The sequence below is a fragment of the Nomascus leucogenys genome, chromosome 6 (genome assembly GCF_006542625.1).
Source record: "Nomascus leucogenys isolate Asia chromosome 6, Asia_NLE_v1, whole genome shotgun sequence".
Classification (NCBI taxonomy): Eukaryota; Metazoa; Chordata; class Mammalia; order Primates; family Hylobatidae; genus Nomascus; species Nomascus leucogenys.
In genome coordinates this window covers 94,121,253-94,142,876 of record NC_044386.1, presented here as the reverse complement: position 1 = coordinate 94,142,876, position 21,624 = coordinate 94,121,253, and the positions used below count along the sequence as shown (strand labels likewise).

At 48.6% G+C, this 21,624-nt stretch overlaps 1 protein-coding gene and 1 pseudogene across 2 annotated transcripts; both read right to left on the bottom strand.

Moving 5' to 3' along the window:
* Positions 1 to 1,353: 1,353 nt before the first annotated feature.
* LOC100586622 (cytochrome P450 1A2) lies at positions 1,354 to 7,630 on the bottom strand. Its single transcript, XM_003267219.2, has 7 exons — positions 7,602 to 7,630; positions 5,931 to 6,770; positions 5,191 to 5,311; positions 4,657 to 4,746; positions 4,265 to 4,388; positions 3,253 to 3,339; positions 1,354 to 1,683 (listed from the first exon to the last, which is right to left on the bottom strand). Exons 2-7 carry the CDS (start codon positions 6,759 to 6,761, stop codon positions 1,386 to 1,388), a joined length of 1,551 nt encoding a protein of 516 aa, XP_003267267.1. The 5' UTR covers positions 6,762 to 6,770; positions 7,602 to 7,630; the 3' UTR covers positions 1,354 to 1,385.
* Positions 7,631 to 19,945: 12,315 nt separating this feature from the next.
* LOC100586274 lies at positions 19,946 to 20,678 on the bottom strand (annotated as a pseudogene). The gene has a single exon (XR_004030562.1). The product of XR_004030562.1 is annotated as a midkine pseudogene (transcript).
* Between the last annotated feature and the right edge of the window lie 946 nt (positions 20,679 to 21,624).

Sequence of the window (21,624 nt, the reverse complement as noted above, 5' to 3'; positions counted from 1 at the left end):
ATCCCCTCCCGGGCTGTGAACGAAGAAATCAAGGCCTTGTGAGAAGTCATGTGTTCTGACTTTTGAGAATGGGACAGGAGGGATCCCCATCCACCCAACTGGGTTTGGCCCCTGAGACTGGATCCCTTTCTCCTTGTTGCCTTCAATTGTTCAAAAACTTGGGTGAAACAACAGGAAAGGAGAGAAGAGAGAGGAGTGAAGGAGGTGCCTATCAACGACTTAAGAGAGCACAGACCTAGACCTGGTCTCAGGACTCAAGCACCAAGGGCTTACTGACGCACGCCACAACACACATGAGCCTTGAAAACATTGTGCTGAATGAAAGAAGCCAGTCACAAAAGAACACTCATTGTGTAATTCCATTTATATGAAATGTTTAGAGAAGGCAAATCCATAGACACAGAAAGTAGATTAGTAGTTGCCAGGGCTGGTGAGGCAGGGGAGACAGGCTAAGGGGAAATGTGGAGGGACTGCTAATGGGTGCAGGGTTTCTTTTAGGGGTGATGAAAATGTTCTAAAATTAATTGTGGGCCGGGTGCGGTGGCTCACACCTGTAATTCCAGCACTTTGAGAGAGGTTGAGGCAGGCAGATCACTTGAGGTCAGGAGTTTGAGACTAGTCTAGCCAACATGGTGAAACCCGTCTCTACTAAAAATACAAAAATTAGCCAGGCGTGGTGGTGTGTGCCTGCAGTCCCAGCTACTTGGGAGGCTGAGGCTGAGGCTGGAGAATCACTTGAACCAGGGAGGCAGAGGTTGCAGTGAGCTGAGATGATGCCACTGCACTCCAGCCTGGCAACAGAGCAAGACTCTATCTCAAAAATAATAACAATAATAAAATTAATTCTGGTGATGGTTGCACAATTCTACACTAGAAGTCATTCGACACTAAGAATGTGAGTTAGGCTGGATGTAGTGGCTCACACCTGTAATCCCAGGACTTTGGGAAGCCAAGGCAGGTGGATAACTGGGGGTCAGGAGTTCGAGACAAGCCTGGCCAACATGGTGAAATCCTATCTCTACTAAAACTACAAAAATCAGCCAGGCGTAGTGGCTCATGCTTGTAATCCCAGGTGCTTGGGAGGCTGAAGTGGGAGGATTGCTTGAACCTGCGAGGTAGAGGTTGCAGTGAGCTGAGATCACGCCACTGCACTCCAGCCTGGGTGACAGAGTGAGATTCTGTCTCAGACAAAAAAAAAAAAAAAAGAAGGCCAATTATACGGCATAAGAATTATATCTCCATAAAGCTGCTATATATATATACATATATATGTATATATATATATATATATATATTTTTTTTTTTTTAAAGAAAGGAAGAGAAACAAGGGCTGAGTCCCTGTGGCTGGCCCCCACTCGCTCCCTGGCCTCAGCATGGTGGTGTCTTCACTTGATGGAGAAGCGCAGCCGCGCCTGGACGTGTTCACAGCGGGCGTGCTTCATGGTCAGCCCGTAGATGGGGGTCAGGTCGACTTTCACGCCCGGCGGCACGCTGAACTCCAGTTGCTGTAGCAGGATGGCCAGGAAGAGGAAGACCTCCCACTTGGCCAGGACCTCCCCGATACACCGGCGCTTGCCCATGCCAAACAGCATCATCTTCTCACTCAAGGGCTTGTAAATGGCGGTGCCATCTGCGGTGAGGAACCGCTCGGGCCGGAACTCAGACGGGTCCTCCCACAGCTCCCTGCAAGAGGAACAGAGGAGATGGGACCTCAGGGCTAGAGAGGCCTTGGGAGGAGGTGCCTGGAGGAGGGAGACTTCCGTTGAGAACACAAGTGTGAGGACACGTTGAAAGCAATGAAGGGTAAGTGGGAAGGAACCAAACTGAACTTTGATGCTTATTTCTTTTTCTTTTCTTTTCTTTTCTCTTCATTTCTTTTTTTTTTTTTTTTTTTGAATCACCCTCTGGCTCCTATCACCCAGGCTGGAGTACAATGGTGCTATCTCAGCTCACTGCACTCTCTGCCTCCCCAGCTCAAGCCAACCGCCCACCTGAGCCTCCCGTGTAGCTGGGACTACAGGCACCATATCCGGCTAATTTTTTTTTTTTTTTTTTTTTTTTTTGCAGACGGGGTTTCACTGGTCTTAGACTCGTGAGCTCAAGTGATCCACCTTCCTCGGTCTCCCAAAGTGCTGGGGTTACAGGCATGAGTCACCACACCTGGCCTGATGCTTATTTCTTTCACAAAGCTCTCTCTAAAGTGACCAGCCTTAAAGATAGTGCCTTTTAATATTAATTTACTTTAAATAATGCTTTATCTAAAAGAAATTAAAAGAAGAAAAACGGGCTGGGTTTGGTGGCTTACACCTGTAACCCTAGCACTTTGGGAGGCTGAGGCAGGAAGATACCTTGAGCCCAGGAGTTCAAAACCAGCCTGGACCACGTAGGAAGACCTTGTCTCTATTTAAAAATTAAAGTGAAAGAAAGAAAGAAAGAAAGAAAGAAAGAAAGAAAGAAAGAAAGAAAGACAGACAGACATACGTTTCTTCATCCTACTCAAAATATGCCTCCTAAGGGGCCTCAACAGTATGTCTTGGCTTATGTTTATTGTTTTGGAGTAATGATGACTAGCATAAACATTGATAGCATTTTCACACTCAAATGTCCCAGTGTGGATGGTAAATTATGTGGTTCCCCTACCTATACACTAAAGTGGGGCTTTCCAAAGAGAGGTCTCTGAGCCATTCACATCAGAATCGCCTGAGGTACCCCACCTTAGATACCACAGTAGAATCCTGGGGGAACCATCAGCTGAAACAAACGTCTTGGTTGATTTTTTTTTTTTTTTTGAGGCAGAGTCTCACTCTGTCACCCAGGCTGGAGTGCAGTGGTGCGATCTCGGCTCACTGCAGCCTCTGCCTCCAGAGTTCAAGCAATTCTCCTGCCTCGGTCCCTGGAGTGGCTGTGATTATAGGTGCACCACCATGTCTGGCTAATTTTTGTTTTGTATTTTTAGTAGAGATAGGATTTCACCATGTTGCCCAAGCTGGTCTCGAACTCCTGACCTCAAGTGATCTGCCTGCCTCGGCCTCCCACAGTGCTGGGATTATAGGCGTGAGCCACCGCACCTGGCCATCCTGGTTGATTCCTGTGCACTAAAGTTTGCGAAACCTTTGTAAATATCATCACTTAGAGCAGACTATAGCAATTGAGGTCTCCTCCTTTCATTATATAAACACTTCCTAGCAGGGACAAACAGCCTTCCTGACAGCTGAACCTGCACACATTTTTCCGTGAGGGGTATGTACTCACGGGTCATGGTTGACCTGCCACTGGTTTACGAAGACACAGCATTCCTTGGGGATGTAGAAGCCATTCAGCGTTGTGTCCCTTGTTGTGCTGAGGAGGGAAGAGGGCGCTGTGAGGCTCAGGGCTGGAAAGCTGGGGCATGTGTTGCTCCTACCTCCACCCCATCCAGATAGCCTGCCCACCACCATCTCCACCCCTACACTGGGAGGGGAGGGGAGGAACAGGGAAGAGGTAGAATCATCCTCCCTCTTCCTTGCCTCCCGTTCTTTAACTTCAACAAGTATTTACTAAACTTCTCTTTGTGCCTGGCTGCGCACTTGGCTGTTCTCTGGAGCCAAGCAGCAGGCAATTTCAGATAAATGTTTTTCTATTTTCTATTAAAAAATAAAAAGCAGCAGGCAGCCTGGGCCAGCCCCAGGGAGTTTCTAGCCTGGCTGGGGATTCAGGCCTCTTACTGCAGGAATAACTAGAACAACGTTTGGGCAAAAGTAAATGCTCACTAACTCTCTTGACATGGTTAAAATTCCAGGGCATGATCAAGGGCTGATGGCTGTTAAGTCCTATAAGACATCAGGAATGAAGCTGTGCCAGCTGGATGAGTCAAAAGGCTTCTGGGGAGAGGAAGCTCGCATCGGCATTGACTTTGAGCAAGGGTAGGATTCTGGTGGTCAGAGAAGAGGCTAGAAGGCATTCCAGGCAGAAGGTTCAGCGTTAGCAAAATTGGAGGCCAGCAGGGTCATGCTTGTGAGGGTGAGGCTGACCTGGCTGGCACAGAGGGCACTGGGAGGGACAGAATATGAACAGAGGGGAATGAGCGCTGAGATCACAAGTGGAACTTTCTCCTGAGAGCTGGGGGTTAGATTATGTTTGGACTGGATGGGGGCAGACTGACGTCGGGATATGTGGGGAATGAGGTCGGGAAGGAGATGCTGAGCCAGGGCCAGGGCTGAGAAGCCAGGAAGAGAAAACATGGCAAGGACTTCAGAGGTGGGAGGGCAGAACCAGCAGGCCTCACCTGTGGGGGATGGTGAAGGGCAAGAAGGAGGAGTGTCGGAAGGTCTCCAGGATGAAGGCCTCCAAGTAGGGCAGCTGGGGTCTGTCAGAGAGCCGGGGCCGCCGCCCCCTGCCAATCACAGTGTCTGTAGAACACAGAGAAGAAGCAGAGCTCAGGGGCTGCCCTAACTGCCCCATGAATTATCCCCTCTTATACCCCATGTCACTCTATGTAAGACTGTCTATTCATAAGTCTGAGACCCCACTAACCTCCCACATCTTCTAGGCAAGGGCAGGCACTACTGTATGCCCAGGGCTTGCACACAGTAGGCACATAACAGGTGTTTGTAGACTGAACGAACAACCTGGGTCTCCAGGCTTCTCCTGGCCATAGGGTTGGGGGCCCCAATGTACCCAGCTCCTTCTGGATCTTCCTCTGTATCTCAGGCTTGGTCACAAGGTACATGAGGCTCCAGGAGATGGCTGTTGTGACTGTGTCAAATCCTGGACCGTGTAGGGTAAGGTGAGGAAAGAAGGAAGACAGAAACAAGGAAACCATCATTTCCCATGTATCTGCTATGTGTGTATCCCGCATTAGCTTTCTCTGCCCTAGCCTGTGAGTTTCCTGAGGACAGAGGCTGGGTCTCTTCAACATACAGGTTTCAGAATTAGCTGCCGGAATTACAGGGGCCTAGACTTACAGGCCAGAGAAACACCTTATGGTTCAGATGGGGAAACCGAAGCCTAGGGGAGGAGAAGGACTTTGCTGTGTCTCCACTGGGAATTGGTGGCATAGCCCAGGCTCAAACCCTGATCCCAAGCCAGATCTCAGTATGTTGTACCATCTGATGTAGGGTTGGCGGGTTATTTGATGGACCGAGGGGCTGGGCAAGGCTGTGGGTGAACAGCAGGCATTGTTGGATGGAGGGGCAGGGTTCTGGCTCCTACCTGCTCCAAAGATGTCATTGACAAGGTTGACAATCTTCTCCTGGGGGATGAGGTCGCCGCTGGCTCTAGGCCCCTTCTTGCTGTACTTGAACAGGGCACCCGTGATGTCCTGGACACTGTTCTGAGGGGGTATAAGCTTAGGGGCACCTCTGGCACTTCCAAGGTCAAAGGCTGAATGTTGCTCCACTCCCCTGGCCTGTCCCTGGGGGCTGGATACCCCCCTATCCCCCCAAATTGGTCTCTAGGCAGGGGGCTGCAGCTCGCAGCAGGAGCTGGTGGCAGCCCTGGGTATGGCTTAAAGTGTCATTTTATGCCCCACTGACCCTTCTTCCCAATAACGCCAGGGGTCCAATTTCAAAGGAGGAAAAGGTTAGTGTGAACACAGGGAAGCAACGCGACACCAGAGCTGGGGATTAGCCTCTATTGGGGTTCAGGTTTCTGCAGAATGAAATCTTTCTCACTCATAGGCCCCCCACATTGCAGGACTCTGCTAGGGCCCCATTTCCAGGGCTTTTTTCTTGGGGGCTTTGAGGAGCCCTGAGAGGGGGGCTTCAAAGGTGAGGAAACTGAGGCCCAGAGAAGGGGAAGAGTCGGCTCCAGGTCACACAGCTGGTCTGAGGTGTCCAGAGCCTTCCTAGGCCTTGGCAACACAGCAGCTGTGTAGTCCTGCTGGAGCTGGGAGGGAGGGGCTGCACCCAGGTCCTGCAAGGTGCCCCTTGCCACCTGCACCCCGGGCTTACCTTGTCAAAGTCCTGATAGTGCTCCTGGACTGTTTTCTGCAGGAACCGCAGGAACCTCTGGTTGAAGGCCTTGAACCTCTGCAGGGCAGGGTTAGGCAGGTAGCGAAGGATGGGGAAGAAGTCCACGGGGTTCCCGGAGGAGGCAACCTCCACGAACTCATGAGTGTTCTTCACGAGGCTGAGCATCTCGTCGCTGCTCTCGGGGAAGTGCTGTCCGAAGCACATGGCACCGATGACGTTGGCCACTGACACCACCACCTGATTGTAAGGGTCGAAGTGCCCAGGCCCTGCCATCAGCTCCTGCAACCTGCTGATCAGGGCCTCAGCCTCCTTGCTCACATGCTCTTCCAGGTAGCAGGAGGATGAGGAGGCTGGGTCAGAGGCAATGGAGAAGGCGTTGAGGGCGTTCTGGGCCAGGCGCCGGCGGGCAGCCCACACCGGTCCAGAGTCTGGGCTGAAGGACATGCTGTGGCCATCAGTGATGAAGGTGGAGCTGTAGAGGTCAGGCCGGCCCTTAAAATCGTCGCCCTGCCGCACCAGGGCCTGCCGGATGGTGTCCAGGCCGCTCAGCACCAGCACAGGCGTGGAGCCAATGCGGATCTGCAGCACGTCCCCGTAGCGCTGGCTCATCTTTGACAGTGCCAGGTGTGGGTTCTTCCTCAGGGTCAGCACATGCCCGAGCAAGGGCCAGCCCCATGGCTCTGGTGGACTTTTCAGGCCTTTGGGGACCCGAGGCCTCGAACCCTTGAGCACCCAGAATACCAGGCAGAAGATGGCAGAGGCCAGGAGAAGCTCTGTGGCCGAGAAGGGAACAGACTGGGACAATGCCATCTGTACCAACTACAGGGAAAAAAGGAGGGATCAGGCTGAGGGTTGAGATGGAGACATTCATTCATTCATTTCCTCAGTCATTTGATAAACAATGATGTGTGTTCTGTGCTTGGCTCCCAGCTGGATACCAGAAAGACTAAGATCCATCTACCATGTGTCCTGTGCCCCCAGAGCTCACCCTTTGAGCATCACAGAATCTGAGAGCTGGAAAGGAGCCTCAAGATTCCCAACATGAACCTTGGCTCTCTCCTCCACACATCTTCTCAGTTTCCACTTCTGGGGCTGGAGTAGAGGCAAGTGACCACTCCAAAACGGGGAAGCCAAGGACAGCACCCTTGTCAGCCCCTGGCACAGCATGCATGCTGGGCATTGTACCAAAGAGTCCCTGCCAGTGCTGGCTTTCTGCTGATACCTTCTATATACTCAGGGGACCAGGAGCTCCCCCTACCCAGTGACACTGAGGTGGCCAAGGTCCCAGGGCTGGTTCAAATAGCCTGTGATGCCCCTTCCCCAGGGCACTCTTTATCAATACAGGAAGGGCACCTCCTCCAGGGATGAGTCCCCATCCCCTCACAGTCTTGGAGGTTGAGGTTGGGCTGCAGCCAGGGCCAGGGCTGCCCTTGTGCTAAGGGGGAAGCCCTCCCCATCTCTCTCCTTAAAAATGGCTTAGTCCAAACTGCTCATTTAAAATGGGGAAACAGAAGTCAAGAGCTGGGTAGCAAAGCCCGGAACTCAGGCGCCCTACACCTAGCCCAGGCTCCCCATCTTTCTGTCCCCACTAGCTTCCAGGTTCTATAGTTGGGGATCCGAGAGATTGTAAATTGGTTCCAAGAAAGGTACCTGTAGAGGCAGGTGCTCGAGATTAGCAGGGTTGTAGTGGCTGGTCTGGAGCTTCTGGCTGTAGGTGAGTGGCCTTTTTATAAACACCACCCCCTATCAGATTGGCCTGGTTGTCCTGATCACCTGATATGAAAGCTGGATCACTGAACAGAGTTGGAAGGATCAACTCTTGGCCTTGGGCCATGAACCCTCAGCTCCACCTACTACCTAAGGCCCAGGGTGACTCTTTGGGGATAGGCCAGAAGGGGTGCTGGGTCCCTGGGGATGAAGGTACAGCTTTCTTCAGGGTTCAGTGTAGGGAGCCTATTTCTCTGAAGAGTAGGGTAGGGCCTGGGAGTGGGGGTTAGGCCTTTGGACTGATCTGGGCTTCTTTCCCACTGCACACATGAGGAAGAGCTCTGCCAGGGCACTCAGTGTAGGCCAACCAGGCTCACGGCCCCTCTCCAGAAGGATGTTCTTCTGTAGTACCCTCCAACAACCTGCAAAACCAAACAGTAAATGGGCATGTTCCAGCCACTCCTGATTTTCAGCCCAAGTCCCCAAGTGGAAAAGAAGAGATGGTAAAGATTTTGCATTCTAAAGAGAGGCCCCCCTTATGCAAAAAGACTAAGAGACATAACCAAATGCAATATGGATTTGCATTTGATTGTCATATCGATTAGATATGGCATTTAAATAAAATTTTTTAAAGACATCTACAGGCCGGGCGCAGTGGCTCACGCTTGTAATCCCAGCACTTTGGGAGGCCGAGGCGGGCGGATCACGAGGTCAGGAGATCGAGACCACGGTGAAACCCCGTCTCTACTAAAAATACAAAAAAATTAGCCGGGCGTGGTGGCGGGTGCCTGTAGTCCCAGCTACTCGGAGAGGCTGAGGCAGGAGAATGGCGTGAACCCGAGAGGCGGAGCTTGCAGTGAGCCGAGATCGCGCCACTGCACTCCAGCCTGGGTGACAGAGCAAGACTCTGTCTCAAAACAAAAACAAAAACAAAAACTACAAAAGGCATTTTGGGGACAACTGGGGACATGTGAGGAGCCTGGATTGGAGATTAGATAATATTCTGGAATAAATGTAAATTTTTTCAGGTGTGAACAGAGCGTCATGGTATGTGGGAGTGTATCCTTATTCTTAGGAGATTAATGCTGTAGCATGGAAGTATCATGATCCCTGCAACCTCCTTTTGAATGGTCCTGTTAAAAAATGTACACCTGTAGGCCAGGCGTGATGGCTCACACCTGTAATCCCAGCACTTTGAGAGGCCGAGGTGGGCGGATCACCTGAGATCAGGTGTTCAAGACCAGCCTGGCCAACCTGGTGAAACTCCGTCTCTACTAAAAATACAAAAATTAGCCAGGCATGGTGGCGCATGCCTGTGATCCCAGCTACTCGGGAGGCTGAGGCAGAAGAATTGCTTGAACTCGGGAGGTGGAGGCTACAGTGAGCCGAGATTGTGCCACTCCACTCCAGCCTGGGTGACAGACTGAGACTCCGTCTCAAAAAAAAAAAAAAAAAGTACACCTTTAAAGAGTATAATTGGATTGTTTGTAACTCAAAGGTTTATCTTTGCTTGAGGGGATGGATACCCCATTCTCCATGAATGCTTATTTCACATTGTATGCCTGTATCAAAACATTTCATATATCCCATAAATATATACACTTACTATGTACCCATAAAATTAAAACAATGTATACCTATCTATCAATAAATTGAGAGAAAGTAGATACGAGAAATGTCAGATATTCATGGACTTATATGAGGATATATGGTGTTTGTTGTACTAAAGGATTCTTTAATATGGACCCAGATCTCAGTCAGATCTAAGAGGAGGATGAGGGCAAGCCTTAAATTGGATGTGAAAAGGAAGTTTGCTATCTTTTTTTTTTTTTTTTTAGATACAGAGTCTTGCTCTGTCACCCAGGTTGGGGTTCTGTGCCACAATCATGGCTCACTGCAGCCTTGACCTCCTGAGCTCAAACAATCCTTTTGCCTCAGCCTCCCGAGTAGCTGGGACCACAACCACAGGTGTGTGCACCATGCCTAGCTAATTTTTTTATTTTAAAACTTTTTTTTTTTTTTTTTGTAGAGAGGAGGTCTTGCCATGTTGCCCAGGTTGGTCTTGAACTTCTGGGCCCAAGCAATCCTTCTGCCTTGGCCTCCCAAAGTGCTGGGATTACAGGTGTGAGCCACTGTGCCCGGCATGGATTTGAGAGGGAAGTTTTGATTTAGACTGGAGTGGACTTTTATTCCTGAAAATGAGAAAACTGTGGGATCAACCTGTGAAGATGCCAAGGCACATGGATGGGGAATCCAATAGAGGAACAGAGCATGTTTGAAGGCCATGAATGGGAGAAGAGGAAAGTTGTTTCCTGTCTCTATCTCCATTTCAGATGACTCAATGAAAAAGGTTGAGGTTTGAGGTTAGGCTCAAGTTTTATAGAAAATAGACTCTTTCTTTCTCTCTGTCTGTCTCTCTAATTAACTAAAGTTCATGGTTTAGATTTCCGTGCATTTTACCTAATGTCCTTTTCCTGTTCCAGGACCCATTGGATATCACGTGACATTTAGTCATCATGTCTCTTTGGACTCCTCTTGGCTGTGACAGTTTCTCAGGATATCCTTGTTTTTGATGACCTTGACAATTTTCAGGAGTACTGGTCGGATATTTTGTAGGATGCCCACTATTGGAATGTGCCTGATGTTTTTCTCATGGTAAGCCTGGGGTTATGGTTTGTTGAAGGGAAGACCTTGGAGGTTAGGTGCCATTCTTGTCACATCATATCAAGGTTACATCCTATCAATGTGACTTACAGGTGTGGATGTTGACCTCGATCACCTGGCTAAGGTAGTGCGTGTCAAGTCTCTTCACTGTAAAGTTACTCCTTTCCCCCCTTTCCATACTGTACCCTTTGGAAGGAAGTCACTATGCACAGCCCACACCGAAGGAGTCGGGGGTTACGCTCCTTCTCCTTGAGGAGGGATTATCTCCAGAAACTATTTGAAATTCTCCTGTATGAGAGACTATTTATCTTTTTATTTTTAATGTTTTCTTAAAACTTAAAACAATTAAATTACAGGATACAATATAGAAAAGTGCATATGTCAGCTGGGCCTGGTGACTCACACCTGTAATTCTAGCACTTTGGGAGGCAGAGGTGGGAGGATCACTTGAGTGAGGCCAGGAGTTCAAGACCAGCCTGGCCAACATAGTGAAACATCATCTCTACTAAAAATACAAAAAAAATTAGCTGGGCGTGATGGCGCACACCTGTAATTCCAGCTACTCGGGAAGCTGGGGCATGACAATTGCTTGAATCTGGGAGGCGGAGGTTGCAGTGAGCCAAGATCGCGCCACTGCACTCCAGCCTGGGTGACAGAGCAAGATTCTGTCTCAAAAATAAATAAATAAATAGAAAAGTGCATATGTCTTATATAGCTCGATCATGTGTAGCTTGATGAATTTTTGCAAACTTAACAAACACACATATAACCAGCTCTAATCAAGAGACAACGGGCTGGGCGTGGTGGCTCATGCCTGTAATCCCAGCACTTTGGGAGGCCGAGGCAGGTGGATCACAAGGTCAGGAGTTCAAGACCAGCCTGGCCAAGATGGTGAAACCCTGTCTCTAATAAAAATGCAAAAAAATTAGCCGGGCGTGGTGGTGGGTGCCTGTAATCCCAGCCACTCAGAAGGCTGAGGCAGAGAATTGCTTGAACCCGGGAGGCGGAGGTTGCAGTGAGCCGAGATCGCGCCACTACATTCTAGCCCGGGCGACAGAGCGAGACTCGTCTCAAAAAAAAAAAAAAGAGACATCATAAGCACCCAAGAAGTCCCGGTGTGTTCCTTTCTCAAGGGTACCCATGACCCCAACATCTATTGCATGGATTTGTTTTGCTTGTTGTATTTTACATAAATAAGATCATATGTACACTTTTTGGAGGGGGACCAAGGAATTTTAAAAAGCTAATAGATTTTTTTAGAGCAGTCTTTGGTTTACAGAAAAATTGAGTGGAAAATATGATGAGGGAGGTAAAAGTGGCCATTTACCACCCCCACTTGGCAGTTTCCCCTATTATTATCATCTTGCAGTGGTGTAATATATTTGTTACAATTGACGGATGAATATTGATACATTCTGGTTGTTGTTGTTGTTTTGAGACAGAGTCTCAGGCCTGGTGTGGTGGCTCACATCTGTAATCTCAGCACTTCGGGAGGCTGAGGTGGGCGGACCACTTGAGGTCAGGAGTTCTAGACTAGCCTGGCCAACATGATAAAACCCCATCTCTACTAAAAATACAAAAAAATTAGCCGACCGTGGTGGCGCATGCCTGTAGTCCCAGCTACTCAGGAGGCTGAGGCAGGAGAATCCTTTGAACCCCGGAGGCGGAGGTTGCAGTGAGCCAAGATCGCGCCACTGCACTCCAGCCTGCGCCACAGAGTAAGACTCGTCTCAAAAAATAATAATAAAATAAAATAAAGAGAGACAAAGTCTTGTTCTGTCACCCAGGCTGAAGTGTGGTGGCACAATCTCAGCTCACTGCAACCTCTTCCTCCCAGATTCAAGCGATTCTGGTGCCTCAGCCTCCCGAGTAGCTGGGATTACAGGCACACACCACCATGCTTGGCTAATTTTTGTATTTTTAGTATAGATGGGGTTTCACCGTGTTGGCCAGGTTGGTCTCAAACTCCTGACATCAGGTGATCTGCCCACCTCGGCCTCCCAAAGTGTTGAGGTTACAGGTGTGAGCCACCGTGCCCAGCCTCGATACATTATTATTAACTGAAGACCATAGTTTAAATTAAGATGCACTTTGTGTTGTACAGTTCTGTGGTCCCCCGCCTACACTTTTTTGGCTGTGGTGAAATAATATACATAACATAACATTTAACACTGTAGGGCCAGGCATGGTGGCTCACACCTGTAGCTCTAGCACTTGGGAGGCTGAGGTGGGAGGATCGCTTGAGCCCAGGAGTTCAAGACCAGCCTGGGCAACATAGTGAGACCCCATCTCTATTTAAAAAAATGTTTTAATTTACCATTTTAACCATTTTAAGTATACATTTCAGTGGGCAGTGTGTACTCTTGTGTCTGGTTTCTGGTTTCTGTTACTTAACATTCTTTTTTTATGAGACTCATTCATGGTGTTGGGCGTAGTTATAGCTCATTCTCATTGCTGCATGGTATTCCATTATAACATGAATACTCAACATCTTATTCATTCATTCGACTGTTGATTGATACTTCGTTGCTTTCTCTGTTGGGCTAAGATGAGCCCTGCTGTCAGGAGAATCTTTTTTTTTTTTTTTTTTTTTTGAGATAGAGTTTAGCTCTCGTTGCCCAGGCTGGAGTGCGATGGTGTGATCTTGGCTCACCACGACATCTGCCTTCCGGGTTCAAGCGATTCTCTTGACTAAGCCTCCTGAGTAGCTGAGATTCAGGCTACCATGCCCAGCTAATTTTGTATTTTTAGTAGAGACGGGGTTTCTCCATGTTGGTCAGGCTGGTCTCAAACTCCCAACTCAGGTGATCTGTCCTCCTTGGCCTCCCAAAGTGCTGGGATTACCGGTGTGAGCCACCGTGCCTGTCCAGGAGCATTCTTGAACATGCTTTTGAATGCATGTTTGCTGCTCAGGCTGGAATTGCTAGTTCATAAGACAGGTGAATGTCCAGCAGTAATAGATTCTACCAAACAACTTTCCTGGCTGGGCGCAATGGTTCACACCTGTAATCCCAGCACTTTGGGAGGCCAAGGCAGGCAGATTGCTTGAGCTCAGGAGTTTGAGACCAGCCAGGCGAACATGGCAAAACCCTGTCTCTACTAAAAATACAAAAATTAGCTGGGTGTGATGGTGTGCACCTGTAGTCCCAGCTACTCAAGAGGCTGACACACGAGAATCGTTTGAATCCGGGAGGCGGAGGAGGTTGCAGTGAGCCGAGATAGTGCCACTGCACTCCAACCTGGGTGACAGAGTGAGACCCTGTCTCACAAACAAACAAACAAACCAAAAAAAACTCCAACTTTCCTAAGCAGTTGAACCAGTTTATACCCCCACCCGCAGTGTATGAGGCTCCAGCTGCTTCTCATCCTCACCACCACTGCATATTTTCCCTTTCTTTCCTTTCTTTCTGTCTGTCTGTCTGTCTGTCTTTCTGTCTTTCTTTCTGTCTTTCTTTCTCTGTTTTTCTTTCTCTCTCTCTCTTTCTTTCAGATGGAGTCTCGCTCTGTCACCCAGGCTGGAGTGCAGTGGCACAATCCCTGCTCACTGCAGCCTCCGCCTCCCAAGTTCAAATGATTCTCCTGCCTCAGCCTTCTGAGTAGCTGGGATTACAGGCGCCCACCACCATGCCCAGCTAATTTTTGTATCTTTAGTAGGGACAGAGTTTTACCATGTTGGCCAGGCTGGTCTTGAACTCCTGACCTCAGATGATCCACCTACTTCAGCCTCCCAAAGTGCTGGGATTATAGGCATGAGCCACCGTGCCCGGCCACCACTGGATATTTTCAATCTTTTTCATTTGAGCCACTCTGGAGTTATGTTGACTACTTCCCTTTTAAAAGTGCTTCAATATTCCCCAGAGATTTCAGGATAAAACCAACTCCTTTGCTTAGCACCAGAAGGCTTCAGCAGCAGTTCCTGTTCACTCTCTGGCTCTGTTGCCCCCCATGTCACCCTTGCCCCCACCTTTACTGTCTTTCTCCAAAGCTGATTCCTTTGCTTGAAACCTTCTCCCCACCCTGCATTCCCCGGCCACTTTGGCTCATCGTTTTATATCCTGCTCAGCTGTCACCACACTGTCTGGGTCTCAGCTCCCCCGCAGTTAAGTTCCCACAGCCTCCATACTGCCCTCCTTAGCAGCATCCGTAACACTGTCACCCCTCTGGACTTTGAGCTCCTTGAAGGCCAAGGCAGCTTCTACCTTTCTTCCTATCTCTAGCTCCAACGCAGGGGCTGGCACACAGCCACATAGTTGGCCCTCGTATCTGTAGGTTCCATGGATTCAACCAACCGCAGATCGAAAATATTCGGAAAAATAGATGGATGGTCGCATCGGTACTGAACATGTACAAACTTGCTTTTCTTGCCATTATTCCCTAAATAATACAGTATAATTAACAACTTTTTTTTTTCTTTTGAGATGGAGTTTCGCTCTTGTTTCCAAGGCTGGAGTGCAATGGCACAGTTTTGGCTCACCGCAACCTCTGCCTCCCAGGTTCAAGCAATTCTCCTACCTCATCCTCCCTAGTAGCTGGGATTACAGGCATGCGCCACCATGCCAGGCTAATTTTGTATTTTTAGTAGAGATGGGGTTTCTCCATGTTGCTCAGGCTGGTCTCGAACTCCCGACCTGAGGTGATCTGCCTGCCTTGGCGTCCCAAAGTGCTGGGATTACAAGCGTGAGCCACTGCACCCGGCCAACAACTCTGTATATAGCACTTACGTTGTATTAGATACTACAAGTAATCTAGAGATGATTTAAAGTATAAATTATATGCAAATACTATGCAAAGATTATATGCAAATTTTATGCCATTGTATATTAGGGACTTTGGCATCCACAGATTTTGGTATCCATGGCTGGGGGGAGGTTCTGGAACCAATTCCCCATAGTTACTGAGGAACACCTATTCAGAAAAACATTTTTTGAATCAATTAGTGTTCATAAGTAAAGATGCTCACCTGCACAAGAGCTTTAGGAAGACTCTGCTTGGGGGCATTTCCTGCATTGGTTTTATGGAAATTGCAAGGAATAATACATTAAGATTTATTGAGCACCTACTATGCCCCGAGCTCTGTGCTACATGGTTAACATGAACCATCTCTGTTATAGCTTTATAGCCACCCTATGAGGTGAATGCTAGTTTTTTTGTTTTGTTTTCAAAAAAGGGTCTCACTCTGTTGCCCAGGCTGGAGTACAGTGGGCACGACCTTGGCTCACTGCAGCCTTGACCTTCTGGGCTCAGGTGATTCTCCCATCTCAGCCTCCCAAATAGCTGGGACTACAGATGCATGCCAGCACACCCAGCTAATTTTTTGTATTTTTTTGTAGAGATGGAGTTTCACCATGTTGCCCAGGCTGGTCTCGAACTCTTGGGCTCAAGCAACAAGCCCACGTTGGCCTTCCAAAGTGTTGGGATTACAGGTGTGAGCCACTGCACCTGGCCTAATTTTAAGTTTAAGTAGCCACACAAAGCTCTAAGGCTTTCTGCTCCCTCATCCTTCCAATCCACACTCCACGCTGCCACTCAAGTGAAGTCTCTGAAGTGCAGATCTGAGCATGTCAGATCCCTAATCAAAATCCCTTAGCAATTTCTTCAGGCATTCGGAACAAAGCTTGAACTCCTCAGCTCAACGTGTGAGCCAGTTCCTACTCTCTTCTTTCACCTCATTTCCCATCCCTTTCTCCTCACACAATTTTCCCACCAGCCAGTGGGGACAGTTTCTCTAGTTTTCTGTCTTTCTGCATGCACACATGATGTTCCCTCTGTTTGGAACACCCAGCCTTCCTTCCAACCACTTCTTCCCCATTCAACAAACACCCTCAAGGAAATGCATTGCTTTTGGGTTAGAGATACTTACTCACACTGCAATATTATGATGCATTAATGACAAAGCATCCTCACCTCTCCATTAAAACAAGTCCTTCAACACTTGGTACCAGGCCCACCTCCTCCAGGCCCTACTCTGGTCAGAGCCTCCTTCCTTGGGCATGTCTCTCTCCTGGTATGACACCAAGATGCCATATTGCTTTGGTTTTACTCTCCCTCTCCAGCTTGTGAACAACTGAGGCATGCTATGTTTTATTCATTTGATTTTTTTTTTGAGAGTCTTGCTCTGTTGCCCAGGCTGGCATATAGTGGCACCATCATGGCTCACTGCAGCCTCGACCTCCCAGGCTCAAGCGATCCTCCCCTTCAGTCTCCTGCATAGCTGGGACCGCAGGCACACACCACCATGCCTGGCTAATTTAAAAAAATTCTTGTAGAGCCACGGTCTCATCATGTTGCCGAGGCTAGTCTTAAACTCCTGGGCTCAAGCAATCCTCCTGCCTAAGCCTCCCAAAGTGCTGGGATAATAGTTGTGAGCCACCACACCTGGCTTCATTTGATTTCTAGTACAATGCCTGCTGCATAGTGGGTGCTCAACCATATTCTTTGAGCATAAGTTGTGCAGTCATCCACTGTTCTAGGAGGAAACTTACAGCAGTAAGACAGTTCCTGCCTTCAGGGAGGAGACTGCCAATATGCAGGCAAACAGATGAAAAAGATAATTGCAGGCCCAGGTAGTGCTGAAAATCCTTTGTCCTCTAGATCACTCTGCGAGGCTCTGTGTTCTGGGAGGATGACCTCTGCATATTGTCCATGGGCTCCCCACTCACTGGCTTCTTGTCGGGTTCAGCCAATGGAAGGCACTGGCATAAGATGGGCGGGTAGGAGGAGAATGAGTTTGGGGTTGTTCCCCTCCAGACCCTCTCTGTGAAGACACCTGCTAGGCAGCTCTCCTCTCCTTATAGTGTCTCTCTGGGTTCCTGCCCCTTGCTCCTTCAGGCCCAAGGTGGTGAGGGCTCCCCTCTGTTACTAGTCCAATGGTACTACCCTATCCTGGGTTAGTTTCTCTATGCTCTGCCTGCACTTTTGTAAATAGCCCCCTTATTAAATTCTCCTAATAATCCAGTTTGAGTGGATCCTCTATTTATTACCAGGATCCTGAAAAATGCAGGATCTTTCTGCATTTTTGCACTGCTAATCTTTGAATGTAGCTTCCCCCCATGCTGGCTCCCTTGTGGTCACAAGATGGCTGCAGTAGCTCTGGCCATCACATCACCCACACCTGACAAAGGCCAGAGAGACTAGAGTGTATCTCTTGCCACATATCCCCCTTTCAGAAAAACTCCCCACACCTTGCAATTTTAATTTAATTTATTATTATTATTATTATTGAGATGGAGTCTTGCTCTGTCGCCCAGGCTGGAGTGCAGTGGCACGATCTCGGCTTGCTGCAAGCTCTGCCTCCTGGGTTCATGCCACTCTCCTGCCTCAGCCTCCCGAGTAGCTGGGATTACAGTTGCCTGCCACCATGCCCAGCTAATTTTTTGTATTTTTAGTAGAGATAGGGTTTCACTGTGTTAGCCAGGATGGGCTTGATCTCCTGACCTTGTGATCTGCCCGCCTCAGCCTCCCAAAGTGCTGGGATTACAGGTGTGAGCAACAGCACCCAGCCTATTATTATTATTATTTTTTGAAGACAAAGTTTTGCTGTCACCTAGGCTGGAGTGCAGTAGTACGATCTTGGCTCACTGCAACCTCTGCCTCCTGGGTTCAAGTGACTCTCGTGTCTCAGCTTCCCAAGTAGCTGGGATTACAGGTGCATGCCACCACTCCTGTTAACTTTTATCTTTTTAGTAGAGACAAGGTTTCACTATGTTGGCCAGGCTGGTCTTGACCTCCTGACCTCAAGTGATAACCCCACCTTGGCCTCCCAAAGTGCTGGGATTACAGGTGTGAGCCACCGTGTCCAGCCTAATTTTAATTTTTAATTTTTGTGGGTACATAGTAGGTGTATATGTTTATGGGGCACATTAAATATTTTGATACAGGCATACAATGTGTAATAACCACATCAGGTTAAATGAGGTATCCACCATCTCAAACATTTATCCTTCCTTTGTGTTACAGACATCTATTCTTTTAGTTATTTAATAATGTACAATAAATTTTCATTGACTGATATGGTTTGGCTGTGTCCCCACCCAAATCTCATCTTGAATTCCCACATGCTTTGGGAGGGACCCAGTGGGAGGTAATTGAATCATGGGGGCAGGTGTTTCCTGTGCTGTTCTCGTGATAGTGAATAAGTCTCATGAGATCTGGTGGTTTTAAAAAGGGGAGTTTCCCTGCACAAGCTCTCTTCTCTTGTCTCCCACCATGTGAGATGTGCCTTTCATCTTCTGCCATGATTGTGAGGCCTCCCCACCCACGCAGAACTGTAAGTCCATTAAACCTCTTTCTTTTGTAAATTGCCCAGTCTTGGCTATGTCTTGTATCAACAGTGAAAACAGACTAATACATTGACTGTAGCCACCTTGTTGTGCCATCAAATACTAGATCTTATTCATTTTTTCTAACTATATTTTGTACCCATTAATCATTCCTACTCCCTCCCTGCTCCCACTACCCTTCCCAGCCTCTAGTAACCATCATTCTCCATGAGTTCAATTGTTTTAATTTTTAGCTCTCAAATAAGTGAGAATATGTGAAGTTTGTCTTCCTGTGCCTGGCTTATTTAACTCAACATAATGACCTCCAGTTCCATCCGTGTTGCTGCAAATGACAGGATCTTATTCGTTTTTTATTTTTTTTTTTGAGGCAGAGTCTCACTCTGTTGCCCAGGCTGGAGTGCAGTGGTGTGGTCTCGGCTCACTGCAAGCTCCGCCTCCCGGGTTCACGCCATTCTTCCGCCTCAGCCTCCCGAGTAGCTGGGACTACCGGTGCCCGCCACCACGCCCGGCTGATTTTCTGTATTTTTAGTAGAGACGGGGTTTTACCGTGTTAGCCAGGATGGTCTCTATATCCTGACCTCATGATCCACCCGCCTCGGCCTGCCAAAGTGCTGGGATTACAGGCGTGAGCCGCCGCGCCCGGCCGGATCTCATTCTTTTTACAGCTGAATAGCACTCCATTGTGTATATGCACCATATTTTCTTTACCTATTCGTCTGTTGGTGGACACTTAGGTCGCTTCCAAATCTTAACTTTTGTGAACAGTGCTGCAGTCAACATGAGAGTGCACATATCTCTTTGACATACTGATTTCCTTTCTTTGGGTGTATACCTAACAGTGAGATTGCTGGATCGTATGGTAGCTCTATTTTTAGTTTATTGAGGAACCTCCAAACTGTTCTTCATAGTGTTTACACTGATTTACATTTTCAACAGTGTACGAAGGTCCCCTTTCCTCCATATCCTCTCCAGCATTTGTCATTGCCAGTCTTTTGGACAAAAGCCATCTTAACTGGTGAGAGGATATCTCATTGTAGTTTTGATTTGCATTTCTCTGGTCAATGATGTCAAGCACCTTTTCATATACTTGCTTGCCATTTATATTTCTTTCTTTCTTTCTTTTTTTTTTGAGACAGTGTCTCGCTCTGTCACCCAGGCTGGAGTGCAGTGGCGCGATCTCGGCTCACTGCAAACTCCGCCTCCCGGGTTCACGCCATTCTCCTGCCTCAGCCTCTCCGAGTAGCTGGGACTACAGGCACCTGCCACCACGCCCGGCTATTTTTTTTTTTTGGGGGGGGGGAGGAAAAGTTTATTTGATGTATTTCTTAGTAATGGAATTGTGGGGAAGAACAAAAGCGGGCTCTGGGACTCACATTGCTTTGGGGGAGGCTCAAGCTTCCCAGAGTCCCTTGTCCCTCCCCACTTTGGGCACTTAGGGGTGGGGCTAGGGAGTGAGAGGAACAAGGCAGGGCATGATTGATTACAGCTAACGAGCAGACAGAAGGCACTGGTGGGTCATATCTCGGGCCTGGGAGAGGGAGGGTGTGGGCCAGGCCCCATGTGACACCAGGGGCTCCTTGGCATCCAGGCTTGGCATCTAGTCCTTTCCCTTCTCTTTCTTGGCTTTGGCCTTTGCTTTGGTCTTGGGGGTGCAGGGCTTGGTGACGCGGATGGTCTCCTGTCACTGAGCATTGTAGCGCGCCTTCTTCAGGGTGCCTTGGCGGACTTTGGTGCCTGTGCCCCCATCACACGCACCCCAGTTCTCAAACTTGTACTTGCAGTCGGCTCCAAACTCCTTCTTCCAGTTGCAGGGCACCCTGCACCGGATGCGCTGGGTCTGGGCCCCGCAGGTGCCCTCGCGGAAACCCACGCCGCAATCCTTGCTGCTGGGGATGCAGGGCCCCCAGGCCCACTCAGCGCACTCGCTCCCCGGGCCGCCCTTCTTCACCTTATCTTTCTTTTTGGCCACCGCGGAGGTGAGCGCCAGCAGGGCGAGGAGGGTGAATGAGGAGGAAGCCTCGGTGCTGCATCTCGCTCGCTGCCCGCGCTGTTTCGCTCCCTCCCGCGCCGGGCCCGTCCGGCTATTTTTTTTTGTATTTTTAGTAGAGACGGGGTTTCACCGTGTTATCCAGGATGGTCTCAATCTCCTGACCTTGTGATCCGCCCGCCTCGGCCTCCCAGAGTGCTGGCATTACAGGCGTGAGCCACCGCACCCGGCCGCCATTTGTATTTCTTCTTTTGAGAAATGTCTATTCAGATCTTTTGCCAGATTAAATTTAAAAGCCGGATTATTAGACTTTTTTCTATTGAGTTGTTTGAGCTCCTTATATATTCCAGTTATTAATCCCATGTCATATGGGTAGTTTGCAAATATTTTCTCCCATTCTGTGGATTGTCTCTTCACTTTGTTGATTGTTTCCTTTGCTGTGCAGAAGGCTTTTAACTTGATGAGATCTCATTTGTCCATTTTTGCTTCGGCCTGTGCTTGTAAGATATCACTCAAGACATCTTTGTCCGGGCCAGGCGAGGTGGCTCATGCCTATGATTCCAGCACTTTGTGAGACCCAGGCAGGAGGATACCTTGAGCCCAGAAGTTCGAGACCAGCCTGGGTAGCATAGTTGAGACTGTGCCTCTACAAAAAAAAGAAAAATAGAAAAGAGGAATTTTTGTCCAGTTCTGGAGAGTTTCCCCAATGTTTCCTTTTAGTGATTTCATAGTTTGGGGTCTTAGATTGAAGTCTTTAATCCATTTTGATTTGATTTGTGTATATGGTGAGAGACAGGGGTCTAGTTTCATTCTCATATGTCCCTTTGAAGAGTGAAGAAACCTTCTCCTAAAAGTTGTCCCAGCAGATTTTTTCCCACTTATCATTGGCCAGAATCATGTCACAGATCTATGTTTAATTAAATCAGCAGCAAGATAGCCAGGGCAACAATGACTGGTTCAGATCAGCCAAGACCCACTCTCTGAGGCTGGGCCTGGGGTCAGCTTCCCCTGAAGCACATAGTTCTAGAAAGGAAGA

Bases quoted from the DNA above. Each gene is read 5' to 3' on its own strand.
- LOC100586622 (XM_003267219.2), bottom strand. From the start codon at position 6,761: ATGGCATTGTCCCAGTCTGTTCCCTTCTCGGCCACAGAGCTTCTCCTG. The intron at 4,747-5,190 runs GTAGGAGCCAGA...TACACGGTCCAG, and splicing joins CAATGACATCTTTGGAGCAG to GATTTGACACAGTCACAACA. The intron at 4,389-4,656 runs GTACATTGGGGC...TGTGTTCTACAG, and splicing joins GAAGATCCAGAAGGAGCTGG to ACACTGTGATTGGCAGGGGG.